The following is a 24,440-nucleotide window of genomic DNA, read 5'->3' as shown; positions in this document are numbered from 1 at the left end:
GTTGTTTCATTAAGAAAGTTCACTATTATGCTGTTGGTTCCTACCTAAAGTATAAATTTCCTTCACTGCAACTTCTTACCTAATTCAACCAAATAACCTTCCTTTCCCAACGCGTACCGAATTGTTCAATTTTGTCAGCAACAAATACAGTTAGTGCAAGACGCCGAAATATCACACGCACTCATCAATACACATGTACTTCCATTAACCGTGGCCTATACTCAAAATACCATGGGGTCTTTATCAATATTCTTATAAATTATCATTGGTGTTGGGCCCGAGAGTCTCTCACTTGTTAATAAAACATTTATATTTATATTTATTTATTTATATTATTATTACATTACGTTACGGCCACAACACGGTCAAACACATTTTGACTTTTTTTTATACCTATAGACCGCCACGAAACTATACTCTTATTTTTTTTTAATGTGAATAAATGTTAGCTTGATAAGTGACATGGCTAGCATTTACAACACGAAAACACATTCTCACTTTTCTGCAGTCTTGAAATAACTGGATTTGCTTGCAATAATTGGGTAATACTCTTTCTTACCCTTTCTTAAATTAATAACGAATTTAAATTTCTACATGAAATTACCAACAGCATATCAAGATTAAAACTTCATATTTAAAATAACCCAAGACCACTTTTTTTTGAAGCGTATAACTGCATACTAGCAGCTACTTATCAAACTCGTCGAAGGAGTTTGGTGAAAATTGTTCTATTAAAACAAAACACTAACATTAAGCGAAGAGTAACAGATGGCACCCTAGTCGACACAGTAGACAACGATAATGCATCCCTTGCACCTGACAATAAAATTTGCACTTTCATACGTATATTTTCACTAAATGGATGTCATGGACTGAATCAAATTTACGAAAATTATCGAAAAACACTCGCGGCATAATTATTTTAGTCTTGAAATTATTTAAAAGAAATGAGGTTAAACAAAACAAATAAATAATAAGTAAATACTCTAATCAATACTACATATCATGGACCTGACCTTGACCTTTACTACGACTAAATCACACAATACATTAACTAAAATCAACAATTATATATTTTCCGGTGTGATACTTAACTACGGTGGAACTCTTGCCTATTGTGGATTGTTAAATTTTGTTTCGATATAGCTCGGTTTGCAAAGCAATGGTCAATTTCTACACCGAGTGGAGGGGAATATTGATAACAATGGTTATAAAATCACATATTTCAAGTTTAAGACATCTGCAGAGATCAGTCAAGGATCTCTGGCAGATGCCTCGCCGAAAGAACTACATTTTTGTACCCTGGTGGGCCACCCTTACTTAACTTGACATTATGTCAATGTTTACGACGGCACAGAAATTGCATGGGGCTGCCATGATAAAAAAAACAACAATACCTATAAATGAAAGAAATGAGACACTGTTATTTTTATTGGATGAAGATACCTATAATAACGTTTCACTATTTATTTATTTTCTGTTGAAAATTCCGGTTAATGCAATATGGCTGCCCACATGACTATTGTTGTGTTCACTTTTGCCTATTACTTTCTGCTGTTAGTTTGTTCTTTTATTTTCAATTTCTGCTTATTTCACTATTTCATACCTCTGTTATTCGTGTCTGTCCAATCCTATTGAAACGGAGCACTAATGGTGTGTAAAGGTTTATTTATTTTTCCTCACATTAGTTGACCCTCCTATGCTCGCACACGTTCTTCAAGAAAAGACGCTAACATCACAGATTTAGCGGTCTTTGTACACTAGCATCCAATGGTTTAAAGGCAAAAATGCCAATAGGACCTATAACAATCGAGTTAGAGATGCAAGCGAACTACAGGAAACCGTTCTAGCCCATCTCATTGGATGAGATGGTCCCTATCTTTACAAATTATTTTCCTTCCTTCCCGTGATTTATATTATTTGTTTATAGTCATTTATGTTACTTAAATAGAAATTTTAATGTCGAAACTAAAGAGATGAGAGTAAAATAACGTGGTCATTAAAGAAGCAGTGGCGGAGAAAGAATTTAAAAGGGGAATAATTTTTTTAATTAAAATTTAACAGGGATATAGAAAAATACATGTATAATTGTAATAATATTTTAGATTATTACAATTTCTCCACCTCGACGCGAGAAAAATTTGATTTTGATAAAAAGCAAATTTTTCTAAATTGACTACGATTATTTGAGCTCTAATACGGAAATAACCATGATCGTGAATTAAGATAATGTGAAGCATACTAAATTACTACTTAGTACTGGTAGGTCAGTGGTCTTATAGCGTTAATTAGAGTAGTCTTTCAACAATTCTTCATATTTCTCCTGTGTGGAATTGAATAATTTTAAATTGTGGAAATTATGAGTGCCGATACTTACTCCTTTGAGTGTATGTAGAACAGCGCAATTTTTCAGTATTTTGTGGACTAAGTATGGGCCGGTATATACTAACATCCATTTAGCAGCTTCATGTTTTATGACAGATGACAATGGGTGAGTTTTTAGCATGACTAATTGTTTTTCTTTTAACGTGAATCCAGTGCAACTTTCATTGTTACTCTTATTTGTATCAGTAGATACCAGAATTAACTTTCGACTGTTTTCGATGGGTTCTAGGTCTTTTGGCCAGGGAAACGCCCTGCGGAACGCATCCACGGCAGAAAAACTGAGAAAGCGTTCGGCTGGAGCACATTGTATTGCACTACAATATGAATGATTTAAAAGATTTTGGATTTTCACCAGGTGCCTGCTCCAATTTGTTTGATCATCACGACACCACAAACGGATCAAACGGTTGAGCTCTTTATGACTGCGTTCCGTAACGCCGTTCGAGTTAGGCGAATAACTCGAAGTACGTCTATGAATAATATTATGTTTATCACAGTAATTTTTCCACAGCTTAGACATAAACTGTGCTCCTCTGTCCGAGATGAATTCTTGTGGGTGAGGCACTAAGTGAAAATATCTACGTTCTAATACAGTAGTTATCTCTTTTGTGTGAGCATTTCGAAGTGGAAGAAAACTAACAAATCGAGAATAAATGTCTATTGTTGACAAAATGTACCGAAATCCCTGGCTAGTTGGAAGTTTACCAACGACGTCAATGCCCAACTTTTCGTGTGCAAAGCTAGCTTCAATATGACAGGTTTGTTTTAGTATTGTACGAGTTGCAAATTTTGTTCTTGCACATTGTACACAATTATTAATATATTGTTTGATACTGGTTTTCTGTTTTCGCCAATAGAACAGGGATCTGCTGAATTGAAAACACTTTTGAATTCCGAAGTGACCCACATCATGTATTATTTTTACAATGATGTCTACATGTTGTTGAGGTATTACCAAAAGCCATTTATAGGATTTATCCGGTTTTATATATAATAGATCCTCGTGTACAGTAATTCGGTCTAGATGCATATTATTTTCGTATTGCTGTCTTAGCTTCTTACAATATTCATCCCGTTTCTGATTGTTTCTAATGTCAATTATATTTATGTTTGAACATTCCGTTTTTGACAGATAATTTACATAATGCGTTTCAGGTTCGGATGTTACTTCTGGAGGGTTACGGCTCAAAGTATCAGCTACAAAATTCTTGTCCCCTGGGCAGTGTTCGAAAACCAGATCAAATTTTTGAAGTTTGAGCAAAATTCGGGTGGTTCGTGGTTCCAACCCTTTCAAAGTAAATGCATGGGTTACAGCTGCATTATCTGTGTGCACGTATGTGGTTCTCGCCATAATGTACTGCTCAAAATGCTCACACAAGAAGAGCACAGCTAGAAGTTCAAGTTGGAAAATCGACAGAGATAATTCGTGTGGTTTCACTCTCCGGCTCGCGTATCCTATGACTCGAGGGTCGCTCTCTCCAGGTGGGTATTGCGCTAATAGACCGGCCAAATTTTCGAGACAAGCATCACTTTGTATATGAAATGGGAGAGAAAAATCTGGTTGGCTTAGAGCCGGTGGATTGCTAAGTATCTCTCGAGTTTTATAAAATGCTTCCAAAGTTTCAGCATCGAAAACAAACTTTTGATCCTTCTTTAATAAATTAAATAATTTCGCAGTAAGACCAGAAAAGTTTTTGAAGAACTTTTTCCTCCAGTTCACAAGCCCTAAGTATTGACGTAGCATGCGTCTTGTTTTTGGAACGGGAAAGCAACGGATTGGTTCATTGTGACGAGGGTCGGCTTTCACTGTGCTCCCACTTACTATATGGCCTAAAAAACGGACTTCGGTAACGAAGAATTTACATTTATTGAAATTCAAGGAAAAGTTTGCATTTTTGAAGGTGTTGAAAGTTTTCTCAAGATGATACAAGTGTTCTTCTTGAGAGGATGACTTTATCAAAACGTCATCGAGATACAAAACAGTATAAGGCCTAGGTTCGTCATTGAAAAACTGGTTCATGACATGTTGAAATATAGATGGAGACGCTTTGAGACCTTGAGGGAGAGTCGTCAAAACAAATTGCCTTCCCTTATAAATAAAACTCGTACACGGGTATGAATCCTTGTGCAAACTGATTCCGTAATACGCACTGGATGCGTCGAAGGTAGAAAACCATTTAGACTGCGAAATCCGGCTCAAAAGCTCGTTTATCGGCTCAACTTGAACCCTAGGAGTAATAATTTTGGCATTAGTTGCTCTTAAATCCAGCACCGGACGAATACCTCCTGAAGCTTTTCTTACCACATGAATTGGATTGCGATAAGGTGACATTTGTTCCCTGGCAATGCCCAAACGCAACCATTTATTCAGCTCTGCTTCGAATTCAGCCTGAAGTGCTTGTGGCACCGGATAATATGGACCTACAACTGGTTCGCTATCAATTAACTGTAGTTTGTACGGTGGAGCGTTAACTCTGCGAGGATATTCAGAAAATAACCCACGGAACTGTAATAGTAGTTTGCGAAGACATTCGCGAATGTGATCCGGTAAATCCCCACGTGTTCTTATGTACTGTTCTATGTCTGTTTCCGATACGTTGCAGTCCGAATCCAGGGCTGGCTCTATGACACCAGTCTGTTGAACTACCTCCCTAGTCGAAGGAGTTACTGCATGAGCAGCTTGACAATAAATAATGGGACCAAGGGAAGACCGGTCCTCCACAGGCCTCCCTGATATACTGGCTGCAATCTCGTCTTGTGGAATTTTAACTAACATTATATTAGGTTGATCAGTAGAAACTACCACTACTTTCCCACAACTATCCTTTAAACGTAACTCTTTCTTTTCTCTATCTACTATTCCCGAATATCTATCTAGGAATGAACAGCCTAGAATTAAATCTGTTCTCAGATATTTAATGACAAATATTGCAGTTTCGAAAATATGATTTTGGATATTTAAGTTAAAGACCTGGACTCCCTGAACAGCGAACTTTTCCTTGCCAGCGAAAGCACCTAAAGTCAACCCAGTGTACGGACATAGTTTCGCTGACGGAAAACGCTGTTTCAACTGTTTCCAAACTCCCCAATCCATTAAACAGAGATCAGCTCCTGTGTCTATTGTAGCAGTTAATTGTAAGCCTCCAATGGTTCCTTTTACTACAGGGGACGTGGAAAAATAGCGGTTTTCTTCAGAGTCATTTGATTCTTCTTCTACTACAAATTTAATGTCAAATTTCAGAAATAAATCTATGTCTGGTTCTGAGTCTAAATTATTGTTAGACATTTGGATTTTGACTATTTCGGAATTTTGAATGGGGTCTACTGAATCTCCGCAACTACCTTCCCCCATTTTACAAGATGGTTGCGGCTTTAGTTTGACGTCTTGACCCTTGTCTCTTGGTCATTATCCCGGGTCACTATTCGCAACTCATTCTCTGAACGACTATGGGTATTATTACTATTACTAGTGTTGTTCCTATGATCTATGGTATTAGTGTATCCACCTCTACCACGTCTACTATTACCGCGTTTGTTAACAGCTCTAAGATACTCACTGTTATCAACATTTTGATTAGAATTTGGCCTGTTATACGGCTGATGAGAAATTGGTCTATATCTGTTAAACCATCTCGGTCCACCATTCTGGTGTCCCGACTCAAACGCGCGAGGGTATCTATAACCTGTCTGAGTGTAACTCAGGAAGTCAGTCTGGCAGCTCGTGTTAACGTGTGTTCGTACAGGATTGTTCGCTTTCACGTGCCTAGCAAAGTACTTCCTTGGGGGAGGTCGATCATCGAGTCCATATCGCGACGCTCCGGACAACGCACCGATTCGTGCGACGAGTTCATTCACATCCTGGCATAAGTGAGCTGCAATGGCTCTGGATTCTTCGGGCGGAAGACACCCAATTACAATATCAATAATTTCGGCATTACTTGGTTCATTAGTGATACTATAATAGCGTTCTATAATATTCCAGGAGAAATCGAGCAACGACGCATACTTTGTTTTATCGTATCATGTAGATTGCAACGCTTTCTTCTGTGCGCGTTCAATCTGGTCATTGCAATAAGTCTCTTTAAACAGCACCAGAAAATCAGAGTACGTTCGCATTCTGTGCCGATTCGCCTGCATCCATGCAGCCGCATACAACGATAGACAACGCTCCGCAGTTTGTAATTTCTCGTAATCAGTGAACGGATACATATCCATACACTGTTGCAACCGTTTTAGAAAAGTTTTTGGAATACCAGATGAAGTGTTGCCATCGAACTTAGGAAATCGATCAATGTCTCCCATTTTTACTTTAGTACTCATGTACGTTTGCATGGGTGCATGCACATACGGTACTGACGTGTAATTATTGAATATAGGCGTTGGAATAGGATACTGAGCCGAACGAGTAGTACTAATACCGCTCGTCCAGGGATACCCGGCAGAAACAACACAGCCAACCCCAAAAGGGTACGCCCCGCGATCCGATCCGACACCACCCACGGCCGAAACTCCGGACCATGAGGGAGCCAGACCACTCAGCGGCAAATTCAACTTAAATGGAGACGAATGAGGAATATTTAAACTGGGTACTGTGCTGGTTACAGTACTAAACTGTGGAAGTGTATTTACAACTGTATTCGTTATGGAAGAGCTTACCACTGGCACTGGTAATTTGATAGTTCCTTCGGAAGTAGACTCTTCCAAAATAGTGCTCAAAGGAATACGCGGACAAGCCGGTTCAGGAACTTGCTTAACGAAAGTGTCCGTTCCTACAGTAGGCTCTGGGTCTAGTGGCCTACTGATATTACTGATCGACTGTTCATCGCACTTATTCTGCAGCACGGTCAACTGACTCCGTATTTCCTCGTTGATCTCACTTACAGAGTCCATTTTTACTTTCAATTCTGTAAGAGCCTCTTTGTTCAAATTTACCTGCGAATATAATTTTTGAATCTTACCTGGGACCGAGTGTGAAACTACTTCTACATCTCGTACACGTTTTTCCAATTGGGAAGTTTCATTTTTAACTTCCAGGATTACACTATCTAGTCTTTTTACCTCGCTCCTAAGTTCACCCTGTATTTCCAATTTCATGTTTCTCATGTCCTCAGTCAATCGGTTCACCGAATTACCCAATTCTTTTCTCAAATCCATCATTTCTACCTTATTTTCATCGTACCCTTTCTTCATTTCCTTATTCATCTTATTCATTTCGGATTTTAGCATTTCATTTATCGCTGCCAACATCGTTTACATGTCGACAGGTGACTGGCTTGAATTTCCGACGGCGTCACCGTCTTCTGAATTCCCATTTCCGTCTTTACCGTTTACCAGCTCTATCTCATTTCGAGTAGATTCGGCAGTTACTTTACCCAATTCAAAGTCTGCGTCTACTTGATCAGACGTTTTCATTAATTCTGAGCTACGATCAGGGAGCTTTTCCCTACATTTGGGACATGTCCAGTTGGAATCTTTTGCCAATTGTTCCTCCCTTTCCTCCGTATCGGAGTACTGTAAACATTGGAAGTGGTACCAATTGGGACATTTGGTACATTCTACTTTCCTCTGGGGTTCTTCATATGTTTGGTTGCACTGGCAACACAAAGTATTCGAGGAGTCTCCACCCCCCACTATATTATTCGAATTTGCCATGTTATCGTTAAACATTTACACACATAGAAAATAACTTACAAATAAACACAAAATATACACTCCAAATATAAATTAATTCTTTGCATAGGCCCTTCGGGTTAAATATAGTTCTTCGGCGTTATTTACTTACTTTTACTTCCTCCACTTTTAAATTATTGTTGCTTATTAACCACCCTTAAAACAAAACAATGAGGTGTTGCTAGCGGTTCTATCAACTTGAAGGTTTGCTTTCAAATCATGAACAATTCTGATGTAAGCAGATAATACGTGCTGTAACCCACCCAAGTTTCATAATAAAATGAAACGTTGTAAAGGAAAACTTTTGTGAGATGAAACTCCAGTTTACTGTTAAGTTGGTTCTTTCTCTTGGAGTTGGAAGCACTGCTTAACCTTCGGTTGGATTTGCGCGAGTCGTCGATCGGGATGACGTCACGTTGCAGCCGAGGTTCTGGCTTTAAGACCGAAGCGCTTCGCAGTGTATAAAATGAGGTAAGAGTGTTAGGTCCTCTGAATGAAAAAAAATGGGTCGTTAAAATTAATATTCTTTCCGTATTATCGTATAAATTTGTTAACTTCTTTTGAAATCTATAACAGTTCCTGGCTATGGTTGTTATTTAGAAGACATTATTATTATTCAATATATTTTGGAAGCACTTATTTCTAAAACATTGCGAAAGGAAAAGTAAGAAAGTAAAAATAGTTAATTGAATAGTTCATGTTACTGGTTTTGTGTAGGCAGAATTAAGCCTTGAGTTAAAACATGTTGATTCTTGTTTTTCCTTGATAAAACTAAAGAAAAGTCGCCAGTCAGGAAGTTTAATATATTGAAATTACGGAGAATATTAAGGCTAGTGGAGACTTCAAATGAATGATTTATGTCTTTGGTCCGCTTTGAAAAGGAAAGAAAAAAAAAAGAGGAATCTATAGAGTTACAGATGAGCTGTTGCTCGTAACTCATGTATTTTGACCCATATTTAAGGAATCTTTTCCTCCCACATTTTCATTCCAAAGAAAGCCACTTTGCAGTAACTTCGAGTTCCATACATTTTTGATTATATTGTTATATAGGTTTCTAAATTCTATATTTTGGATTTACGATTGGTTATAATAATACTACAGAAAATTTTGTCACTTGAAAAAAAAAAAAATCCTTTTTGGGAAAAATGTTACTTGCTAACGGCGATTTCTATTAATGATATTATTACTTGTTAAAATTGTTGAATGTTTTCTATATTACTATTTATATAACACGTTTCGGATTTGTTATAATAAAATTTTCCATTTTGTTAGAAAACTTTTTTTTACATTTTTCAAGTAGTTGTAGACAAATTCCTGATTATCTTAATAGTGATATTTTTTGCATACAGTATAAGCCTTTTCCAGTATTGAACCTCACTCTTCACGTCGTCATTATTCTCAGCCGTGGGGGAGTGGAATTCTCCTTTCTCTCTCCTTTTAAAATTCTTATATTCTAAAGGGGGAAGTGGGGTGACGTCCGTTCTCGCAGGACTGTGGGTAGTGGGGGCTATTTAAAGATTATATGTGTATCGTTCATCCGTTACATATATAATTTTTAAATAAATAATAAATTTTATACACTGCCCTGGAAAGGCAAATTTATGCTGGCTTCGAGGTCCGGTTCGGGGAGGTCCAGCAAAAGTGTTCCCCTTTATATTCTAAAAATTATGTATATTTCTTTGGTCAAATTAACCTCTAAATTAAATAACATATTTTCATTATACTATGCCTTTCTTGTTGAGTAATATAAATGTTGTATATGAATGTTAATGTAAAATACTTAATACAGTGTTGCCGGGGTCGGATACAAAATTTATGGTTTAGTAGGTCATTGTGTAATAAGCAGATAATTATTGATAAGGTTGTAAAAATAGTAGTAATTATTCTTTTGGTTTCTTTGAGCTTAATATTTTGTGGTGTGCTTGTAAGGATGGCACAATCAAAGGAGACGCATGTAAAGTATAGATTTTCGGATTCTTCAAGTTCTAGTGGGGATGAATTTCTTGGATATTCTTATGAATTTAGTAATCCTATGTTTGATCATTTAAGGCCTTCAGCCCATATTCAAGTGAATCCTCACGAACCTTTACTAGGTGGTCAAAGTAGACCATTTCAGAATCAAAATTTTAACGTGAATCCACAAAGTAATGTGGGACACAGTTCACGGTTTGCGAATTCCTCGCCTAATTTAAGAGTAGGAGGGAGTCAGAGCTTTCAAAATAAATATAGAGATCGACCATTTAATATGGCAGCTTCGTTAAATTTAAATTTTGAGAAATTTGCTTCGGAAGGAATTTATAAATCTTTGTTGCATGATATTAATAGTCTACCTATAATAGATGGTACCAATACTGAGTCTACATTTCAGTTTTTATTAAAACTTGATAGTATTGTCAGAGGTAAGGGTTTGCCTTTAGATCTTGTGTTGGTAGCTTGTCTTTCTCGTACAAAAGGAGAAATGCAAGAAGTTATACAATCGTTTATTGGGGACGCTTCCCCTTGGCAAACAGTTTGTAGACATTTAGTGGTGCGATTTATTTCCACTATTGGTAGAACACAATTCATGCGATTATTTTTCTACGTTCCCATGCGGGAGGATCATTCATTATATGAGTTCGTAGATAATAAATTATCGATTATTCACGTACTTGATATGTCCTTTGATGAAGCCACCATTTGTAGTTTAATTACTAATATGGTAACGCCTTCTGCCCATCAATTTCTAGCTGAAAGAGGTATGCCTATCGATTTAAATCAATTGTATTTAGCTGCAGAACACTATGACGCCTTGCATAGATATAGGAAAGATTATTATCGATTACGTAATCAAGGTAGTAGCGTACGGGACTTGGTACCACCCCGTAAATCATCTTCCTTTATCGGAGCGAAAAACACAAAACAGCAAGTAGTGTTGCAATCTCGTGAACCAATAAATTTACATAAAACTTTAGTTTCTCCAGCTATGTATTCTTTACCATCTAACTATAAAAATTTTGATAAGGCGGAATTTTCTCATAATCATAATTTAGAATCTCAGTACTTAACTCAAAATAACTTAGACTTAAAACAAAATGGTAGTAAATTGGAAAATTTATTAGCGATTCCTGTTTACATTACGGGCATGCGTTTTAAGTGCTTAATTGATACTGGGAGTACGAACTCTTATTTGGCTCGACATCTTTATGATGAACTTAGAAAAAAAATGTAAAATAAGAACAGAAAAGGTGAACGTTCAGACGATTGGCTTAGGAAATGTACAAGTAACAGTGGATATGAGAGTAAGACTATATTTTAAAATTGGAAGACACCAATTTAGTGAAATTTTCTTCATCGTGGACTCTAATGAGTTTGATCTTCTGCTTGGAAATGACTTTCATACAAAATACAATTCCGTGATAGACATTGCTGGTAATTTATATAATATAAAAGCTCGGAAGTTAGTGGTTCCTATGATCCGAGCTGATGAACTTTTGTGTGCCCAGACTTCTCTCGCTTCTGCATATACTTCTAGGAATGGGGTGAGTGGAAAGCAGCCGCTATGCGACCTTGGTTGTCCGAAAGCTACACCTCAGCCTAGATCTTTTGGTAATTTCAATCAGAGTTTGACTCCATCGACATCAGTAACCAGAGACAGCGGAGTTAATACCACGTTTGACCCAGAAGTGGAATTCGTTTTTGATCAGTCCATATTGCATCCACCGGAGACTAAATCGGAGGAATCTCAAGGTAATTATACGGTTCCTGATCAATTATTAAAATGTGATTCTAATTTACAGGAATATGTTAATAACTTGTTAACTTCATATTCTGATGTTATTGGAAACAAAATTGGTAGAGTAAAAAATTTCACTTACAAAATTGAACTTGCCGATAAAACTCCCATTCGATTGCAACCTTATCAGCTTCCAACGCATAAGCAAAAGGAATTAGATTCTTTTATTGCCCAGCTTTTAAAAGACGATATTATAGAGGAAGTAGATTATTCTCCCTACACGTCACCCTGCTTTCTAGTAACAAATTCAGACGGAAGCAGGCGGCTTGTAATTTCATACGGAGAGGTGAACAAAAAGGTGATGGTAAACAGCTATCCTTCTCCTAACATGGAGAATGTAATATCTAGTATTTCGGACAATAATATCTTTTCAAAACTTGATTGTAAATCTTGTTTTCATCAAATTCCTCTGTCTGAAGAGAGTAGAAATATTACTGCTTTTGTGACAAAAAATAAAATCTATCGATATAAATCGGTACCAATGGGATTAGTGTTATCACCTTTTGTTTTAAGTAATTTGATGTCAAAAGTCTTTGAAGGGTTAATTGGTAAGAATTTAGAGATATATTTTGATGACATAATTTTATTTAGCAAAGATATTGAGAGTCATAAAGCTCTATTAGAGGAGGTATTATCTCGACTAAGAAATTGGGGAATTACTATATCAGAAAAGAAGTCCTGTCTATTTCAAACTAGTATTAAATATTTAGGGTTTCGTTTTGAAAATGGCAACATGTCAATAGACCCTGAGAGAATTAAAGCTATCCAGGAGATACCAAAACCAAAGAATAGAAAAGGAGTGAACAGAATATGTTCATTTTTCTCGTTCTATTCAAAATTTATTTATGGGTATTCAGAGTTAATTGCTCCCCTTCAAGAATTAAGATCTGTAAAAAAGCCTTTTAAATGGACTAAAGTTCATGATGAAGCCCTACAAAAATTAAAAGATGCCTTTTGTAGTCAGGTCATTTTGAAAGTCCCAGATATGAATTCCAACTTCGTAATACATTGTGATAGCTCTTTGCGTCATTTTTCTGGGGTTCTCAGCCAATATGATTCGGAAGGGAATCTTAGACCTGTATCTATGTTTAGTCGGGCAATTCCACAATCTGATTGGAGTAAAAATATATACGAATTAGAACTTAAGGCTCTTTCTTTATCTTTGGAAAAATTCGAGTATTATTTGGCAAATCCCTTTGTAGTATATACTGATAGTAAGAGTTTAACTTGGTTACTTAATAACCATAAAAGACAAAGGAGATATGGAACCATGTTAGAGAAAATCTCGAGGTTTAAATTTCGTATAGTCCATGTAAGATCAAAAATAAATAGTATAGCCGATTTCCTTTCAAGGGTTGGAAACCATCTAGAATTCTATACAAAAGATGAAAATACAATGGAAGTCGTAAAAGATCATAATAAAACAGTAAATTTGTCTTTCATTAATTTTTGGCAAAATCCTGTGTTTAATGTGCCTCTTACAGATCACCAGAGGAAGGATCCTGAATTAAGAGAGATTATCAATAGGTTAGAGCGAAAGGAAGAAGTTCCTCTGTATGTATTAAGAAATAAGATCTTGTTAAAAAAGACAAAAGGTAAAGGGAATAATGGATTTAGAATTGTAATACCTAATTCTTTAATTCAGTCGATTATTGAGTATTCTCATTGTCCAATAATTCATGGTGGGCATATGGGATATCGAAAAACCATTGCTAAGGTCGCTGAAAAGTATACCTGGCCTACTTTATATTCTGACATTAAGAATTTTATACAATCTTGTCATTTGTGCCAAACCTGTAAAGATTCCAATCGAAAACCTATGGGTCAATATTTTACAAAAAAGGTACTGCACCCAAATTATACTTGGTTTATTGATATTGCAGGGAAATTGCCTAGTAGTTCTGGATTTGAATATATTTTAATTGTCACTGACGCCTATAGTCGTTTTGTCTTTTTAGAACCTTTAAGACGACTAACCTCAAAAATCATCTGTAATAAGTTACAGGAATTATTTCTTCGATACGGCTTTCCTGGTAAAGTCCTAAGTGATGGCGCTTCTTATTTCGTGAGTGATTACTTCTTGAAATTCTTGTATAGCTATGGTATACAGAGTGTAAAATTCTCCCCATATAACCCACAATCGAACAGAGCCGAACGCACGGTGAGATCGGTTAAAAATTTAATTCGTATTTATGTTGATAAGTCTCAACAGAATTGGGCCCAATTACTATCTAAAATTGCTTTTACTATTAACATAAGTATGAATGAAACTACTGGGACCAGTCCATGTGAACTTTATATGGGACGGAAATTTTACCATCCATTAGATGTTAAATGGTTGATGGATTTAGATCTTTTAGACGACGACCAGAATAAAGAGCAAAAATTAGTCAATATAAATAATAACATTGAACGCGCTTGGAAACATAGTGCGAAGGTATATAGTCAAAAACATAATCCTGTTAATTTAAATATTGATGATTTAGTATTGGTTAAAAGGTTCATGAAAATTTCAGCAGAGAAACATTTCAATCCAAAAATCGCCCCTCAGTGGGAAGGCCCATATCGCCTTATTTCTAAACCTACACCAAATACAGTTTGGCTAGAAAATATTGAAAGACCATATGTTCATATAAAACGCCATGTTCGTTTTTGTAAGAAATATTTTCCACCGAGACAAGTTAATCAACCTAACCCGTAAGGTAACACAGAAAAAAATGATTTGATGTGAGAATTGAGGTTAACTAAATTATTAATATTGTACTTATATATATATTTATATATTTTAGGATGTTTGTTCGAACAAATTTTGTGTTTTGTATATTTTTTTTTATTCCTGCAGGAATGCCTCGTCCGAGAAAGTGAGAGGTCAACCCTTTTCATTTTGTAAATACCTCATCATCATCCTTTGTGTATGTTATGTAAGGAATTGGAAAATTTACTGTAGAAGTTTGTAAAGAAGGCGTTAGCATTTGAATATTTATGGAAGATTTGGTAATGTATTGAAATTATTTTATTATTCAACTTGGGATTTGTTATGGTTAGGAATTTTTTTTTGACCGACCCTCGGATATTATGTAACCCACCCAAGTTTCATAATAAAATGAAACGTTGTAAAGGAAAACTTTTGTGAGATGAAACTCCAGTTTACTGTTAAGTTGGTTCTTTCTCTTGGAGTTGGAAGCACTGCTTAACCTTCGGTTGGATTTGCGCGAGTCGTCGATCGGGATGACGTCACGTTGCAGCCGAGGTTCTGGCTTTAAGACCGAAGCGCTTCGCAGTGTATAAAATGAGGTAAGAGTGTTAGGTCCTCTGAATGAAAAAAAATGGGTCGTTAAAATTAATATTCTTTCCGTATTATCGTATAAATTTGTTAACTTCTTTTGAAATCTATAACAGTTCCTGGCTATGGTTGTTATTTAGAAGACATTATTATTATTCAATATATTTTGGAAGCACTTATTTCTAAAACATTGCGAAAGGAAAAGTAAGAAAGTAAAAATAGTTAATTGAATAGTTCATGTTACTGGTTTTGTGTAGGCAGAATTAAGCCTTGAGTTAAAACATGTTGATTCTTGTTTTTCCTTGATAAAACTAAAGAAAAGTCGCCAGTCAGGAAGTTTAATATATTGAAATTACGGAGAATATTAAGGCTAGTGGAGACTTCAAATGAATGATTTATGTCTTTGGTCCGCTTTGAAAAGGAAAGAAAAAAAAAGAGGAATCTATAGAGTTACAGATGAGCTGTTGCTCGTAACTCATGTATTTTGACCCATATTTAAGGAATCTTTTCCTCCCACATTTTCATTCCAAAGAAAGCCACTTTGCAGTAACTTCGAGTTCCATACATTTTTGATTATATTGTTATATAGGTTTCTAAATTCTATATTTTGGATTTACGATTGGTTATAATAATACTACAGAAAATTTTGTCACTTGAAAAAAAAAAAAAATCCTTTTTGGGAAAAATGTTACTTGCTAACGGCGATTTCTATTAATGATATTATTACTTGTTAAAATTGTTGAATGTTTTCTATATTACTATTTATATAACACGTTTCGGATTTGTTATAATAAAATTTTCCATTTTGTTAGAAAACTTTTTTTTACATTTTTCAAGTAGTTGTAGACAAATTCCTGATTATCTTAATAGTGATATTTTTTGCATACAGTATAAGCCTTTTCCAGTATTGAACCTCACTCTTCACGTCGTCATTATTCTCAGCCGTGGGGGAGTGGAATTCTCCTTTCTCTCTCCTTTTAAAATTCTTATATTCTAAAGGGGGAAGTGGGGTGACGTCCGTTCTCGCAGGACTGTGGGTAGTGGGGGCTATTTAAAGATTATATGTGTATCGTTCATCCGTTACAGTGCTCAATGATATTTTCATCACTATAGCTACGAATCTTTAGACACGGAAGCCAAAAGTTGAAATACATTGTCTAGTCACTGACTTATCCGAAAACTGCCGTAGTGTTTTTAGTAACTTGGTTACTATGGTGAGACTTATCCTGTCACTTGGGAGCCAAAAATTGAAACCCCCAACTACGTCACTCCTCCTACATTCTGGTTATAATTTGTTTTGTTGGTCGCCAAGGCAATTGTAATAAGCCTAACGGATTTAAATGATTTATGAAGGTATTAAAGTTTTAAAAGGCAATGGACTTCCGAAATTATATTTTATTTTCTTTTAGTTATATGACCGTGTCCAGAACGGAGGATGAGGACGAGTGGTTTTCAATTTAAAAAGAATGACACGAAATTACCTTTTCTAAGGTAATTTCATGCTATTGTTTGCTTGTAGTATCAGAAATTCAAAGTTAACAGTAAATTGGAACTAGGCCGATTCATATTCAATTACGCCGAATAATTGAATATGAACCGAAACCCTCCTTGGTAAGCTGCGAATTGATATGAATGTACTAATCGTATTTCAGAGTGACTTTCTAATAAAATGGTACCGTTAACTTAAATTACCGTATTCATTATTTTCTTCTATCATGATGATGCACCACCTCATGTTTTATTCATTAGGCTTTTGATGGTAACTCTGTTAAATGTTGATATTTATGGATTTCCAAGTTTAAAATAATTCTGTTGACTTGTCATAGGTTACTAGTATCACACCAAAACTATCTTATTACATATTCCTAAATTATACTAAGCACTAAAGTCAAAAGTCAGGTACTACTCACTACTAATACATGTTGAATCAAGTAATTCAATTCCACAAAACATTTTAATAGACGAAATATTCATTTTAACATACAGAAAAAGATTGGAAGAAAAGAAAAAAATGTATAACAGAATATAATAAAATTCGAAAGCAAGATTTTAAAATTTTATCATTCGCAAAACAGATTTAACTAATGAGTTTTAAGAAAACGGTGTTACATTTGAGATTATTAAAGTATCCAACACATCGGTAACCAGATTATTAAAATATAAATGAAATTAATATACATAGATATATTACACATTTTAGAAAGTTTCGTAGCTTTTGCGTATGTGAAATTTAATAAGCACGTCTAGAAAACAAAATCTGTTTCTTAGCTCCACTATCAGTGTGGCATTACGATTGATACTATACGAAGAATGGTTGATAATAAAACGTCCAATAGTGAACCACTTCCTTTAAGATACTTGAAAAGGTTTCAAGTTAGCAAAGTAACGAAAAATAATAACAATAAAACAAAATCCTTGAAGAAGTTAGAATTAATTAGAACTTTGAGTCTCTTCGCTCACATCCAATTAAATCTTAAATCGTTTGATTAAAAGAAATCTATATCGGGTCCTATGTCGATTAGATTGTAGTTCAAAATTTCACTAAGAGTACACAGCACACTTTCATAATTGTATATATATATATATTTCCCTGCTTCTGATCAGCGTTTCAACTGATCTGCTTGAAGGAACCTTATCGGTTTACTTATACGTATCATACCTGAAGAAAATTTGATTTCCACACAGAAATCATAAGTCTCATCCGGGAATAGCATAATTAGTCATTATGAGGAATTTTAAATGATGGATTGTAGTCTAATATCTTACTGCTTCCACTTAACATAACGACCGCAAAACTTCTTAGATCAGGATATATATAATTTTGGGACAGCTTCTTAACTTTGATTTCACTAAGTTGGAAAGATATAATTTGGTATTCCTGAGCGCTTGGTTTAGACTGTTACTATATTACTTGCCACCACTGATTTTTGAAATCACTATTTCGCTGAGAAGTTGATGCATAATTATGTCTCTCCACCCAATTTACAAAATTTTAACAGTATTGAATGATACGTATACACAAATATCGTACTATGAATTGTATTAAAATCAGCAAATATATATTAAAAAAAAAATCAAACAAAATATGGCTAGCACCCCAGATGGCAATTCGAACAATGTACTGGTAGGTCGGGACTCGACAAAAATCATGTAGAATCGGTAAATACAGGGCTAACTTTACATTTCTTTACTTATTTCAAATATTTTGTAATGATTAATTATATATTTTTCATCGTAACATTACAATTCCCTGTAACCATATAATATATACATCACAATTCAATTTTATTTTCAACCCCATTTCCACTGCGTACAACATATTTATATAGAATGCTCTGTGGCGCTAGGAAGCTTTACTTCATTATATATGTTACAAAATGACTTTGGGTGAACAAAATTATTAAAACAAGGCTACTTCAAAATTAGGTATATGAATAAAAGAAAAAAAAACATAGTATTTGTAAGATCAATAATTTTCTCTAAATGCATTCAAATGTATCGACAACTGTAACAAGTTTGAGGGGAGAGAACAAAATCAAGTTTTATATTGTGATTCTTCCTACACAGAATGGGTATTTGCACTCAGCTCGACGAGGAAATACGATGTCAATTAAGTTATGTCGCAAGAAACCGGAAAGAAAAAAAAACATGTATTGAAATGTTAATCTGCCACTGAATAACCCAGCTCGCCATAATCCAGACACACGACCGAAGAAGGTAGCAGATAGGCCCGAAACGTAATCATTGAGTACAAACCAATGTATAAACAGCAAAAAAAAAGAAAAAGTTAACAACCACTACGAATTGACGCTCAAACTTTTATATAGATATATTAACATGTTTAGGGAAAATAGGGGGATATTAAAAATAAAGAGATAGTTTAGAACAAGAAAAGTCAGGAGTCAAAAGAAATTCAGTCAAAGTTACTTAGTTGAGAGTAAACGACACTGCGAGTCGTTTTTTTTTTCAAAACTTAGCAACTATTTTAAATGCCAAATATATTTTCCCCTACTCCAAAAATATCGCTAGCATTAATTTAGACAATTTCCCAACTCGTAGTCCTCGTTAATCCTCAACACATGCATAAGTTTCAAGGTATGAAGAAGTAGTAAGAAGTGGACACTGTTAGTTTCCCACGCTAAAAAAAAACATTTAAACATTCGCTGAATATCCAAACTATTTCATAAACTCCGAACGAATACCGCCCCCAAATATCGGGCGGATTGAAATGTCCCGACATGACCGCTGGAATTGCTGTGTCCTAGCATGGAAAACCAAGAGAAAACACCCTAGGCGTTACCCTTAGGTTCCCCGCGCTCTAGTCGCTGTAATCTGCCAGAAACGTCCATGTCGGTTACGGCCGACTACATCGGAAGGTTGGGTTTGCCTGATTAATTTTGGAATATTCTAAAAAAAAAAAATCGTGGTAGTTTTAAATGTCCGTAGAAGACAGGAAAATAGTAAAGCACTGACTCCAATCTAAGAAAATAATAAGAAATAATAATAATAATAATTCAAAATTCCGACATTTTGGGAAGAAAACTGCCAAAATCCCAAAATGAGCTCACAAAGACATGCTCGCTACAGACATGCGCCGCGTTTCTAGAACGTAAGAGGAAAAAGGGAGCGGCGTGTTATCTTACAGTAGTGGGATGTCAATAATAAAGTTTGAACATCATCTCTATCGATTTTCTCCTTGCATGTAACAGATTCCAAAAGTACGAAAACGAAATCGCGGAAAAACAACAAATTTGCATCCTCCCAAATCAACACACACACATACATACAACACGTTGTCTACTGCACGCCAGAAGCACACCACGCAAGTCAGCCGCTTGGAATAATGTTTGGACGTCGGAATAAAATATTTCTTCGCCGTTCGTCAGAGTATAAAACTTAAGTGTAGACCATAACTTTCATAAAACAGTTTTAGTTGACCATCCACATTAGTGAAATGAATGTCATGCACTTGTGCCTAAAGGAAGTGGTAGGGTAAAAAAAATCCATGTACATGAAGTGTATATACCGATGAAATCTACTTTGACACTATATCTGAACAATTGGCAGTTGTTTCATTAAGAAAGTTCACTATTATGCTGTTGATTCCTACCTAAAGTATAAATTTCCTTCACTGCAACTTCTTACCTAATTCAACCAAATAACCTTCCTTTCCCAACGCGTACCGAATTGTTCAATTTTGTCAGCAACAAATACAGTTAGTGCAAGACGCCGAAATATCACACGCACTCATCAATACACATGTACTTCCATTAACCGTGGCCTATACTCAAAATACCATGGGGTCTTTATCAATATTCTTATAAATTATCATTGGTGTTGGGCCCGAGAGTCTCTCACTTGTTAATAAAACATTTATATTTATATTTATTTATTTATATTATTATTACATTACGTTACGGCCACAACACGGTCAAACACATTTTGACTTTTTTTTTTATACCTATAGACCGCCACGAAACTATACTCTTATTTTTTTTTTAATGTGAATAAATGTTAGCTTGATAAGTGACATGGCTAGCATTTACAACACGAAAACACATTCTCACTTTTCTGCAGTCTTGAAATAACTGGATTTGCTTGCAATAATTGGGTAATACTCTTTCTTACCCTTTCTTAAATTAATAACGAATTTAAATTTCTACATGAAATTACCAACAGCATATCAAGATTAAAACTTCATATTTAAAATAACCCAAGACCACTTTTTTTTTGAAGCGTATAACTGCATACTAGCAGCTACTTATCAAACTCGTCGAAGGAGTTTGGTGAAAATTGTTCTATTAAAACAAAACACTAACATTAAGCGAAGAGTAACAGATGGCACCCTAGTCGACACAGTAGACAACGATAATGCATCCCTTGCACCTGACAATAAAATTTGCACTTTCATACGTATATTTTCACTAAATGGATGTCATGGACTGAATCAAATTTACGAAAATTATCGAAAAACACTCGCGGCATAATTATTTTAGTCTTGAAATTATTTAAAAGAAATGAGGTTAAACAAAACAAATAAATAATAAGTAAATACTCTAATCAATACTACATATCATGGACCTGACCTTGACCTTTACTACGACTAAATCACACAATACATTAACTAAAATCAACAATTATATATTTTCCGGTGTGATACTTAACTACGGTGGAACTCTTGCCTATTGTGGATTGTTAAATTTTGTTTCGATATAGCTCGGTTTGCAAAGCAATGGTCAATTTCTACACCGAATGGAGGGGAATATTGATAACAATGGTTATAAAATCACATATTTCAAGTTTAAGACATCTGCAGAGATCAGTCAAGGATCTCTGGCAGATGCCTCGCCGAAAGAACTACATTTTTGTACCCTGGTGGGCCACCCTTACTTAACTTGACATTATGTCAATGTTTACGACGGCACAGAAATTGCATGGGGCTGCCATGATAAAAAAAACAACAATACCTATAAATGAAAGAAATGAGACACTGTTATTTTTATTGGATGAAGATACCTATAATAACGTTTCACTATTTATTTATTTTCTGTTGAAAATTCCGGTTAATGCAATATGGCTGCCCACATGACTATTGTTGTGTTCACTTTTGCCTATTACTTTCTGCTGTTAGTTTGTTCTTTTATTTTCAATTTCTGCTTATTTCACTATTTCATACCTCTGTTATTCGTGTCTGTCCAATCCTATTGAAACGGAGCACTAATGGTGTGTAAAGGTTTATTTATTTTTCCTCACATTAGTTGACCCTCCTATGCTCGCACACGTTCTTCAAGAAAAGACGCTAACATCACAGATTTAGCGGTCTTTGTACACTAGCATCCAATGGTTTAAAGGCAAAAATGCCAATAGGACCTATAACAATCGAGTTAGAGATGCAAGCGAACTACAGGAAACCGTTCTAGCCCATCTCATTGGATGAGATGGTCCCTATCTTTACAAATTATTTTCCTTCCTTCCCGTGATTTATATTATTTGTTTATAGTCATTTATGTTACTTAAATAGAAATTTTAATGTCGAAACTAAAGAGATGAGAGTAAAATAACGTGGTCATTAAAGAAGCAGTGGCGGAGAAAGAATTTAAAAGGGGAATAATTTTTTTAATTAAAATTTAACAGGGATATAGAAAAATACATGTATAATTGTAATAATATTTTAGATTATTACACTAGAAGCGCTTCTAGGAAAGATGATGTTTCTCGGAAAAAAGCTGGTGTTCCTAGAAAAGGTGGTCGTATAGAGTTGTATAATTGTCCTTCTTGTGAAGAGGTTTACAAAGATCCTCCCTATGAAGATTGAATACAGCGTAGAAAATACAAGAAGTGGTGGCACGAAAAATGTACCTTTTATGAAGGAGAGGGTACTTTTGTATGTGATTTCTGTTAGAATATATTGGTAATTCCAAATATCTAAAATTCTCACAGTCCTAATTTAAAAATAAATCTTTACATGAATAATTGAGGAACTTATTTTCAAAAGGGAACATCTCGTTGGTCACTCAGTGAGCACGTTGCTGTTTTCTGCTTTATTTGTCAAAGGCTTCTAGATATGCATTGAGCGCCCGAAGTAGAACACTCCTTTTAAAAATAAGCTCCTTAAGTTTGCAAGCACGAGATATTATGATCACAGTACGTAATGTGTTGTTTTGAAAATTTTATAGCTCCAAAATTATACCTTTGTAGAAATAAAAACAATAGCACATATCTCTATGTTCTAAGCATTAAAATTCTTATTTTTAAAATTCAAACACAAACACAATTTATATTTAATACGAATTATATAACTGTGAAATAAAAAGTTTATCGATGTAAATTTCTCTTTTGTGTAAGCGTCCATTTACCCATTAACTGAAGGACTTTTGCCCCCCTATATGGGGTAAAAGTCATACACTGAGTTTGTTACGTTATCGCCGTCTAGAACATACATTATGAAATCCAGTTCTCATCTACCCAGTCTGTTTTATAGGCAAAAGAATAAGGTTTGTTAACTGGTATGGATCATCTCAATATTGTTTTTGGTATAGCAGCAATAGCATGCTGAACATTAAGTGCGGCCTTTTACCCCGCTTTACTCTATATTAAACACTAACTATACGAGTTTATCAAGTTACTTGTCTAGACTTGCTCTTCTTCCTACTTTTTTGCTACATATATAAAAATTAGTATTAGGAATTATATTCCTGGGTATTCGGTATCTATGGTCCTTTAAACCCGTCACGTATAATGAATGACGTCTCTCGGCGAGCACATTACACAGGAAAATGGAGAAGGAAGGAAACGGCCTGCGGGATCTTTATGTTGGGTACCATTCCGTTTAAATGAAGAAAGCCCAGGAGAAACGTCGCCCAGGATGCCTGAGCTGATTTTTCTTTTTATATTTTTTCGTTCGAGCATTCCCACTGGGAATCGAACCCTTGACCACTCGCGCCCGAGAGCGTTATTGACTACTCTACACTTGGCTACTACATTTATGACAAATGAGAAAAGTTATTTTTTCTTATCAAATAATCTTGTAAAGAAATATGTAATTAATAAAACGTACTGTAATAATGTCTTGCAGGAAACCAGTGTTCTTGGTACTCCTCATTGCGTGTCTATTAGCAAGTTTGGAAGAAGTTCGGTGTGATAAAGATATGGAAGAACTTTCCAAAGAAGAAGCTGAATCAACAAGACAGAAACGGCAACTATTGGTGGCGCCCTCGAACAGCGTCTATGAAGTAAGTATAACGTGTACATTGTAAAAAGAAATGACAAATATTGAAGTTTACTTAATTTCATAGTCTCTCACAAGCTTTTAAAAATATTTTTTTTAATGAAACAAATATTTTTAAAATAAGGTGTAGAAATATTAGTAATAAATTATGATTTGTATAAATGGATGCGCTATGTATCAGTGATAGAGTTTTCAATTCTCCTTTTAAGTATTGTTGCCTTCATCTTGCAGACAACACAGGGCTCATTCTTGGAGATTCTCCCGTTACTTCCAAATAGGTGTATGTCTCACTTCTAATTCTTTCATCATTCTCCAGCTGCACGTTTCCTTTTAACCTTTAAGAGTATAATATTTCATTATGTTTTCTAACTACATGTGAATTGAACTACGAGGAAGTTTCTTCTGAGTTCTCAATGAGGTTATTAAAATTGCCTTTATGATCTAGTGGACAAGTGGTCTACAATCAGTGACAATAGACATTGTAATTTTACTTTTTGTGTAGTGTAGCTGCGACCGAGTACGAGATTTAGATTTAGAAAATATACAATTTGTAAAGGGAGTAGGCATAGGCACTATGGAATTTAAAATATATAGAGTATCAT

At 35.1% G+C, this 24,440-nt stretch overlaps 1 protein-coding gene across 1 annotated transcript in view; it reads left to right on the top strand.

Annotated features, from left to right (window-relative positions):
- Window positions 1-24,440, top strand: part of LOC145665771 (uncharacterized) — a 45,500-nt gene that overhangs the window by 5,784 nt on the left and 15,276 nt on the right. The window contains exon 2 of the mRNA XM_081732898.1: window positions 23,686-23,842. Coding sequence (XP_081589024.1) covers window positions 23,686-23,842 — 157 coding nt within the window. The remainder of the gene's footprint in view (window positions 1-23,685; window positions 23,843-24,440) is intronic.

This window comes from Thermobia domestica, chromosome 12 (assembly GCF_964235325.1).
Source record: "Thermobia domestica chromosome 12, izTheDome1.hap1.1, whole genome shotgun sequence".
Taxonomy (NCBI): domain Eukaryota; kingdom Metazoa; phylum Arthropoda; class Insecta; order Zygentoma; family Lepismatidae; genus Thermobia; species Thermobia domestica.
The sequence above is the reverse complement of the archived record's forward strand: the minus strand, read 5'-3'. Positions and strand labels throughout refer to the sequence as shown.